At 39.3% G+C, this 10,621-nt stretch overlaps 1 protein-coding gene across 1 annotated transcript in view; it reads right to left on the bottom strand.

Moving 5' to 3' along the window:
* ADAMTSL1 (ADAMTS-like 1) overlaps positions 1-10,621 on the bottom strand; it is a 178,734-nt gene that overhangs the window by 82,587 nt on the left and 85,526 nt on the right. The window contains exons 11-13 of the mRNA XM_009891516.1: positions 10,340-10,544; positions 8,943-9,090; positions 4,877-4,961 (exon numbers count right to left, since the gene is read on the bottom strand). Coding sequence (XP_009889818.1) covers positions 4,877-4,961; positions 8,943-9,090; positions 10,340-10,544 — 438 coding nt within the window. The remainder of the gene's footprint in view (positions 1-4,876; positions 4,962-8,942; positions 9,091-10,339; positions 10,545-10,621) is intronic.

Genomic DNA, 10,621 nt, shown 5'->3' with positions numbered 1-10,621 from the left:
TGTGGCTTCTCCCTCAGATAACATATTTCTAAGGCCTGATGAATGGTAATTTCAGAGATGGACAGCAATAGCAGAACAATATGTATGACAAAACAGACTTCTCACCTTAAACCTTTGTCCTGACACAGATTACAATACTTTCTTACCATCCTAGAGTATTTGAAAGTAGTTCTGTCAGCAATTAATATTTAATTGACCCCCATCTAGGGGTGCAGCAGGTCAGACAATACAAACATAACTAACCCCTCTAGCCTTCGAGTGGCTGAACTGGTTATGATTAATTCTCTGAGCAGCAGAACCAATGAAGACCAATTTAATGTGGATTTATATTTGAAGACTGAGTGCCCAAGTGGATTCTCTGGTATCTCTTAAGGACCAAACTCCTTCAGAAACCTTGCCTTCAACTGGGGAACTGTAGAGTGTCAGTTTTGCCTAGTCCTTTAGTTCAGTGAAACATATGGAAAATACTACCACTGAATTTCCTGGTAAACATCAACTAAATTTGACAGAGGGGTAAAATTCTCTGCAATAACTTTATACCTCTGTCAAAGTCAGTTAATAGGAATAAATTCAGACATTACTGAGAGAAGAGGAAGGCAACTGACAGATAGACATATACAGACAAAATTAAACTGTAAGGCTTACTTCCTTTAGAAATTCCTGAAGAAATAAATAATGGAAGGCACTACACGCAGATGGAATAAAAATGAAGCATCTGCTGCTCTAGCAGCACATTAGAGAATGATCAAAAACTACAGGTGGAAGGACAATGGTAAAAAAAAGTGTAACTTCATAACTCATAGTATGCAATTTCATAACAAAAATCATATTCAACTGAAAGTCACAGAAGTCACAAGACAGCAATACAGAGATCCACAAAAACGAGTACTCAATGCATAGAAGAAATTTCCTGAAAATTTTGAGCTTTTAAACTCCCAATAAAAAAATAAACTTCGAGAAGAACAACAAAGTTGCTTATAGGTGGGGTTTGCTTCCTCTGCCTAAAGAACAATAGGAAGAAAGGGTGACAGTGGTAGGGGAAGAATGGTTTGCTGACTACAAAGAATGACCCCATCTCTAGAGGACAATGGGGGCAGTGACTTGGTGGCATAAGAAAGCTCAACAAAAGCCTCAAATGAAGTGTAGGAAAAGAATGAGTCCTTACTGACATCTTCCCAAGTGAAGTAATGAAATTGGTAATTATTGTACCAATACAGAGTGAATAGGAAAACCACATAAGCATAGCTTGTCTGAAGAAACTTCCATTGCTCCAGTTTCAAGCAAACACGCTCATGAACACACAACGCTGCCTTTTCAGCACCTGGCTTACCATGCCACTGGAGGCTTTCTGCTGTTCCTCCTGCTCTACAGCTGCTCCCCTTCCTCTCCACACTGCCTCTCCTCTGCCCATCGTTCCCTCCCTGATGCGTGGATGAGTGGGGTCTCAAAGAAAGCCCATCCTGGCTGCACAACTCAATTCCCACCTTCAAAACCTTCTCAGCCAGACCCACTCTACTGAATCAGAGAAACGGCTTCCTTAGAAGAGGCGAAGCAAGCAATTAAAATTGTTTTTCACAACCCCGGGTATGTTTTCTGAAAATATTTACAGCAAAGTAACACACTACAACACGCTTGGGCAAAATAAGTAAGAAATTGTTGGTGGTGTTCTAGTTACTCAAATTCAGAGTCAGCAAAATAGCTGGACACATCACATGATGTCTTACACTAGCCAGTGCTTGATCCGACATTTAAAAACTCTCTGCCATTCTGACCCTAAAATTAGCACTCATCAGCCAAAATATGTGGGTGATAGCCCACATAGTCAGCATGGTAGGTCATGGAATATTACATAGTGTCTCCACATAGCTGCAGAAACACAGGCCAAAAGGTGCATTAGCATGTAATACACCTTGCTTTTCAACTAGTTCGTGTATTTTAAATCCCTACACAGCTGAATGAGGACAAGTGATGCTATAAAACTAGCATCAAAGTTGATTGTTGATTGTATCTTGGTGAGTTCTGAATGTTTTGTCTCCTTTTTTATGTCATTACATAGTTTTTCAATCTAATAATCAGGACCTAAAATGAGTAACTGTTTAAAGTTAGACATTAATGCAAAACACTATTACTAGTAAGGCACCCAAATCAATTTTATGTGGAAGTTCACTGCTCAAGGTTGCTGTCAACAGATTAGATATTCTGGAACAATATGCAGATGGCTGTTACAGTTTATATACGGGGATGGCCCTTTCAGCACAAGTTTTCTAAGTTTTTATTTGGTCTTTCTGCCTCATGCCTTATCACTAAACATCATTCCAAACTAAACACAAGGCATGGATATCTTCAAGCTTTGGGATAGTTTGCATAAAGACCCTGAGTTTGTGCCCTTTATTTCAGCTGTGAGTCAACACATATAAAAATCTATACTTGAATCACATTTAATGGCATGTTGATTTCCCATCAGCCTAAAATAAAGATTATACATGGTCCCAGAGTTGTGCTTTGCAAGGAGATAAAAATGTGCAAAATGTCACCCCATGGCAGAATGAACCTAGCCTGGACTGTCCCCTCCTGTATTGGTATGTTAGTATCCTACTGGTATCACTGAGGTGTTGCCTGACATAGGGTAAAAAGATTAGGATGTCTTTGCAGAACAGGGCATTTATTGCAGCAGACCAGTGAAACTGTAAAGTAAGGAGGTGTCACAGCTGCACTTAAAACATTTTAAAGTTCTTAAACTCCCTTCCCATTATGTCTCTCAAGGCCTGTTTAAATATCTCAAGTAATATACCCATAAGGTTTTCCAGAATACTTTTATCAAAATACACACCATGATAAAAAAAGTATATCTTTATTTTCCCCGGCACGTTATGCCTATTCCCTTCAAACCCCTTCTTGTTAATATTTAAAGCTGTGTATACTCATATATCTGTTACCACACTCTTAAAAAATTTCTTAGTGTAACAAATTGTTCTAGATATGACCACATATCAGTATGGTTCCTTTTGATAAAATTCCTGATAATACATCTTTTTTTATGTATGCTTCCAGGGCTTATTTACAGTTTGATAAATTCACACTCAGCTAAGAGGTTCAGTATACTCACAAGAAAAGACACAAGAAAATAAACTGCACTTTACAAATGAAAAATGAGTACATTCACAAATACTGATTTTTCTAGACTTTGATACTGAATGAATCAACCTACAAAGTCTATGAAACTATGGAAAACAGTTAATCATCTTATTGTATTACACACAATAGCTGCTACTAATACACACATGAATATGTGCGTTTGTATATGTGTGTATAAACGTGTGTGCACACTTGTCTGTGTGTATATGTATGCATTTATGTATACTTATGGCAGTTGGATTAAAATAATTTTTATTTTGAGGGCTTTATTACATATGTCACTAGCTCTATTTCAATGTTCCAATTTCAAATTACTTCAATTCAAATTAACCATGCCAAAACTGCCATTATATTGCATAATGAACAATGTTTTTTAGTTGAATGCACAGCTGCAGTTGCAATAAAAAATGCCATGTGCTCAACCATGAGGAACTGGATACTGATTAAAGCTGTGTACAGAGGTTACAATTATAGCATGCATTTATAACAGTTCCAGGCTAAAAAATCCAAAACATAATCATAACAGTATTTTTAATTTCTCAACCTCATTGCTAAAGGTTTATATGGTACATCAGTTTTATGGTACATGCGGCTTCCTTTTCATTGCAATTTTATTGGGCTAAAGAAGATTAATTATCTGTAAATTACAATATAAATAATTCTGAATGAAATTCTGAGGGTTTTGTTAAACCACTTAATTTTTCTCACTTCTTCTACACTCCTGCTATTAATGAAATGGACCATATGCAGAAACTGCTAAACTGTAATTTCAATAGCACTGTGTGAAGAACCTGGCTACAACAGGTAAAACTCATACATACAGTCAGATTGAAAAACAGGTGGAACTCTTCTTTTCCAGCATTTTATTGTAATATTTTTTTCCTTCAGTGTTACCTGCAACTATTTTATGCCCTCCGCCTCTTCTAACATAATGGTATTTTTTTCACAAAACAGAAGACAAACAAATAGGAAAAGAAAAAAGGAAGAAGTTACAGTTAAGGGGCATACTGAGTTAATTTTATGTATTTAGGAGGCAAATGTAGTTTCCATCATTTCAGGCGGCCCTAACGCGAGGAGACTGTCAACATACGTACGTAGGCCAACCTGCCATCCAAGAAGGTCTGCAGAAGGAGGAAGAGCTACTAACGGGGTACAAGGTGCTGACTGAGATCCATCCTTCAAAGATGGATGGGCAAAGACCATGAAGTAGCTAGAGAAGCAGGGAGAGAAAAATCCCTGAAATGATGAGGTAAGTGATGATAAAGCAATCCAAGCCACAGGGCTGAGGTTTCTAGTTTCTTTTCTGCTAAAGTTAATTCATTTTATTTGCTGCTACTACATTCTTCCTGGGGGTACGGGCGAGGGGGAATCATCACTGTATCTTACCTCTTACTTCACAATGGTATTGAGAGAATAAATAAAGGTTCCGAGCTGCAGAGATACAGTGGTAGTGGGGAATGTATAACTGCGTAGGCAGACGGACTCTCACTATAATATTATTGTAAATGACCTTAAATAAAATACATATATATTTGTTCAAATCCGCATTTGCGGATTTGAATTCTGTTTCTTCACACCTAAGTGTGACACAGCCTTAAGCCCATTGATTGCCACAGGGTTGGGTTTAGCCTTTACACTCCAATGAAAGCCAGATACAATTTCAAGAGATTGTGTCAGGTCAGCGCGAGCCCCAGATCCCCACATCATGAGAACATGTGGTAAGCAAATTTTTAAGACTTACGATGGTTCTTCAGACACCACTGCCCCTTCCTCCAGCTCTTGAGCCTGCTTATACCATGGCAACTTTGCTTCCACGGGAAGTTTCTCTACAGAACAAACAGAAGCATGTGAAAACAGGAAGCATGCAGTAGCGCCGCTACGTGTGCCAGCCTCCCCCCTCTTGCCGAGCACGCCTGTGATGTGCGTGTGCCTTCACCCACCGGGAGGCTGAGCACGAAGCAGAAAGAGAGAGAAAGGAGAGCAGGAGAGAGAAAACGAAGCTCCTTCATCACCTGGACTATAACGCTTACGAGGTTATATGGCCAGATAGTTTGCTGTTGCAGCTAAAAGGGCTACTGCATTCTAAAGCCAGAAAGACAAATTAAGTCACTTTTCGTACTATTCAACTGGGCTGTAAAAATAGGCACTTTGGAAAGTATTTTTTTGGAGGGCGTCTTGCAAGTGTAACAGGCCTCCATTGACACTGCAAAGGCAAACTGTATAAAATCCCTCTGTTTACCCTTAAATTTTAGAACTTCAGAAGACACATTAAGCTTGTTTTTGATAGATTACAAAAGGGAAGAAAACCTTGATTTGATGAGCGATACCACAGAAAAACAGAGAAGCTGTAATAAAATGGCCCAGCTATACTTTTCAACTTTAAGTTTATCAGTTCATCAGCTATGAGGATTTAAAAAAACGAGCTTGATACTTTTTCTGTCATTTCTGATGGAAAACAGTAGAGCTGATTTTCTTCCCCTCCAGGATGTGTGCACCGCATAATGAGCTGCTCTGCTCTGGGGAGCGCAGGGCCAATGCCGCTTCGTGAGCCAAACTCTGCTTTCATGCGGTGTCAAAGTGGAGTATTTGAGCTGAAGGCGGTGGAGCTGTTTTAGCTCTACAGGGGTATAAAGCAAGAGCAAATTTGGCACTATAATTTGGGAAGGAGCACTACACTTCAACAAAACGTTCTGGGCTAGGACCAGGGGAAAAAAAAACTCGAATAAAAGCGACTGAGGCGCAGATCATTGAGGAGAACCAGGGCCAGACCTATTTGCAACTCACAAATCACCTAAGCCTTTTGGGTTTATAAAATGCTTGTACTTGCAAATGGGAGCAGATTAATGAATGCCATTCAGAATAGTGGGGAATTTTCTGTGTCTCGATTGTGCACAACAGCAAAACTTTCACATACGGGCATGAATTTTCCCATTTGTCAGTTGTATCACAGAGGAACACAACTTACAACTTGATTTCACAGCTACTGCCACTTTAGGCAAGCAAATTTCCTTGGAGCGAGTTATTAATGGAGGAAAAAACGGACAGTAATAGAGTTACTATGCCTCTCTCTTAGAAATAGCTTGCCAAGCTTTTACTCTAACGTATTTATTAGTGCCATTTAAGGATGAATATTTGCCAGCACAGCTCTTAGTTTAATCTATATTTTACCGCATTTGTTATCCAAAATATGTAGGAGATATTTCTATTTATATGTTCTGCAGCTTGTTTTATGGGATTTGGAAAGCCAGATCTTACTTCTGTGCTTTTTTCGCTTGGATGCAAGCACTTGTAAAAAGCAAAAGCTCTTGTGTACCATTGCCTGTTATATGACTTTTTAAGTAAGTTTTCCTTTTAGAGGTGTAGTTAATTATCATCTACACTGTAAAATGAGTTAGAGGATTAGAAATGTTGGTGTTGTATGGTGTGCTTTGACAAAAAAAATGAATAAAAAGCATTCCTAACATAAGCTAAGAAGGAATTTTTACCTTTGGAGATTAAAGTAAAATCTCTCCTTTTAAAAAACAATTCCAGGAAAAACAGTTAAATCCTATATTATACAGAAAGTTGTATTAGATGAATATACCTTCTCTATTAAAACTGAAAATCATTACTTAATCGAGGGATATCCTATTTTTCCCATTATTGGTGTAAGATAAAGTGCACCAGTGCTTGAATAAACTAAAATGAAATAAATTACAGGAAGCACTTGCATTCTCTTTCTGTTTAGCATAGCGTGTTAAAAGAAGAGGGAATTCCTCATTTTTTGTCTTGCTGCTTCAGTCAGCTAGGAAGATCGTTTTTCTGCTTTATGTTAATCCAGATCCAGCAGGAAATAGCAGACTAAGACTAAAACATTCAATAGAGGAGAGGTACTTTGCTACCCCTACTGCTCTAAATTTCTAACTCTAGTTAGAAATAAAAAGGACAAACTTTCAGTCCATAAATAGAATAATTGGATTGGACGAGACCTCTGGATATCATCTGGCCCAACTCTCTTCTGAAAACATGATTCAGCCTTCAGGTACATGGGTCTTCAAACATTACCACTTGCATTATGGAGGGACAACTGTGATAGCATTGCAGAACCAAGATGAGGACTAAAATTAAACACAAGCAAAACTGTATGCTTTTCATGGGACTTTCCATCCCATGGGAAAAAAATGGAAGAAAGAACTAACTGCCTACAGTCAGAAATCAATCATGTATATACTACAAAGGGCAGCATAAGAGTTTATTCAGAGTAAAGATGCCGCCGTATTGCAAGGGCAGGCTTCCAGCAAACAGCAATCTACTTTGTTCCCAGACAAATCCCATTGGACGGGACTTCTTGACAGATGCAGGCAAGCAAAGCTTTCCCAGTGGTTTTGCACCCTTCTCAGGTTACTTAGACAGAAGTCAGCTGTGGGTGTTTTGCAACACCTGATTTTTTGTTGTGTTACTGCATTTTGCTTATACGGAGTGCTTCAGGCAGACAGGATCTTGCTTTACCTGTGCTCTGAACACCATAAACAGACAAAGTCCCATAAAAAACTGACTGACTGAGCCTGAGCCCACTGAATCTCCGTATGAGACTTCAGAGTCATGCTAACACAGTTATAGGGCTTTTTTTTTTTTTTGTGATCTTGCAGGGTGAATGGAGTGAGCTGACATCGGCGAGCAAAATATAATACAAACACAGCCATTGCTCCCCAGCTGGGCCGTGTCTGGGTTTTGCCGCTTTGGTGGCTGGGAGACACAGTGAATTCCCATGGCCCAGATAAACAGGGATCTTGACACTCAGCAAGTGCACCCATCATTGGCCACTGAGTGCAGAAATTAAAATTCAAAATCTCACCATTCCATCTTGGGTCAGCACGATCTTACGAGTCACTCTTATTTAACTGGGCTTCACAATAAGTGCTTTTAATATGTATTAGGATAGCAAATAATTTCTTAAAAGGAATTGATTTCTTCTTATGGTGGGTTTTAAGTCTCCAGTTTAGGGAAATTAAGTTCACCAGCTTCGCTGGAGCCGATAAGTGTCCATAAGTTAGTCAGCATACAGACACAGGTTGAATCAACGGAGCTGTACACACACAAATACATGAGTGCTCATATACCTGTGGAAACAGTCAGATACCTGTGTCTGCTGCACTTAGCCTCTGCCCATTAGTCCAATTCAGTCTCCAGGACTTTTTTTAACATTTCCACCCCATAAGAACCTCCAAAGAGCTGCAGAAATATTTTCTCTTTCTCTCAACAAAGTGTGGGGGATTTACCCCAGTATTATTCTGTCTGAGGCCCAAGTCAAGAAACATTTCTACACAAATTGTGAGTACTCCTTGCTATAAGATGCTTCAAGTTTAACAGTCTGCCAAATTTTGCAGCCTTGGTAGTAGAAGGAAACTCATATTAGGATATACAATGCTTGCTTCTGACCTATTTCAAGCTCTAAGTTATGAACAGGCACTTTAAAATTATGGTTACATTTACCTACCATAAATGTTATTAATATATTTAATTCCATTAAAAAAACAGGGCAAATTTAGCCCAGACACAGTGAGGTCAAACCTGCTTACACTATGGTCAAATTTACATTTACATTGCTTGGTCTGCTGGATCACAAATTAACAGTGAAAACCCCAGAAAGAGGAAGGGACCAGCATTCACTCCAAGTTGCTAGCAGGCAGACGGGAATAGTAATGGCAGGCTTAAAAAGTGTAAATTCACAACTCAGTGAAGGTGGAAACAGTGCTACCAGCAACAAAACAAAACTGCTCAACGTGGAAGAGCTCTGAAAATTTATGAGAATCCTTCTGCCTCATTACCTTTGGGTTTGTAGCAAGGAGTGGGTACGACACACTCTTCTTTTATGTGTGGCTTTGTTTTAGGGCTACAGCCTCCTGTATGCATGCCCCTGTGATCAATGCAAAGGACCACACGGTATCTGAGCCCTTGTCCACAGGTCACAGTGCACTGGGGAAAAAGAAAACAAACAAACAAACAAACAAACAAAAAAGACGTGTGTGATATGTCACAGGATCGATAAATAAAAGGCGAATATGCAATAGAAATATGTGCACATCAGAGAGGAAAACATGATGCAGAAACACCCAACTCTGAACACAAATTATTCATAATATTTGGTAGTTATGGGTAAGGTATAAAATTGACAGAAATTTTTGCCTTTTTACTCTGCACATTGACTTGGTTTGGACATTTTGCTGCTGGATTTCTCTTGCAGTGCCACTCTCTCAGCAGTGGGTACTTGGCTTGTGGCCAACTATCCCATATTGGATATGCTCAGCAACACCCTGTCAGTTTCATCTGGAGCCACTTGGTTTTGCTTGGACAAAGTACTAGGGCTTATGGGTTAACGGGGGTGACACTCAGCTATTTTGGAACATGGCACCAAACAGAATGGGAAACTATTTGGGCTTTTTTCCCTCAAACACTCTCTTAAGTGTTTTTTCATTTATTTTTGGTAAGGAACATCAATTTTTCCCCTGTACGAATTGTTTCAGAAGTGGTTGCATGGGAGAGGATCAAAACTACCAACCAATGGGGAGGGCTGTGGATACTACCAATATTACTTTCCTCTTGGATAGCAGCTTTCATCTGGAAATCACTAAGCACTTTGCAATCAGTCGGGACTACCTCACTTGTGGGTGAGCTAGCTTAGCTTCTAAAACCCATTTGACTTGTTGTGAAACTGGGGTGGTCAGAAACTACGTTTCTACTTTTGTAGAAAGACATTTCAAAGATTTACTTTTGTACAGAAGGAAAGGCGAGTCGGGAACAGACAACTACAAGCATCGAAGAGCAGAGTAATTTGTGACATTATGTATTTCTGGAAAATTCTCAGCCACTCTTGGTATTCAATTTATGGCTGAAAAGTTGTAATAAAGATATACCATTACATGCTTACTGGTTTTGTTTTGTGCATTTCATTTATGTTCCCAGCCTATTATTAGTAGAAATCACTAATTAAAATCATAGACCTGATTTGTTTTTCCATCATTCTCCTTAATCATTTTAATCTTATTAATACATTATTCCTGAGTATTTACTGCACAGTTAGACAAATATCATAATTTAAAATAGAGGTCACAGTAATAAGGAAAGAAAGTAGCATTTGATCCTACTTCCACAAGCTCACTAAACTATAATTTAAGATATATTCCTAGTGCAGTAAATACAAAACCAGCAAAGCTAAGCAGATTACCGGAGACCATTCCTGAGCAAGCCACTTTGGGCAGTCAAATATATTGCAAGGCTGCACAACAGGCATCTTTGGAGTATACATGCATTTCCATTCTTCCACGGGGCTGATATGCCCCTGAATGTCTTCCTCCACACATGAGATGCTGCGGCTTTGAATGCCGCCTCCACAAGATGAGGAACAGGCAGTCCAGGGTGTACTCTCCCACCTGGGGGAAAAAAAACACAAAACAGAGTGGCATCAGGGAAAGGAACACCTGATGCCCCCGCACCCCCTCGCCCCCCC

Source organism: Charadrius vociferus, unplaced genomic scaffold (assembly GCF_000708025.1).
Source record: "Charadrius vociferus isolate BGI_N301 unplaced genomic scaffold, ASM70802v2 scaffold198, whole genome shotgun sequence".
In the NCBI taxonomy this organism is placed as follows: domain Eukaryota; kingdom Metazoa; phylum Chordata; class Aves; order Charadriiformes; family Charadriidae; genus Charadrius; species Charadrius vociferus.
Note: the sequence above shows the minus strand (reverse complement) of the source record. Positions and strands in the feature narration are given on the sequence as shown.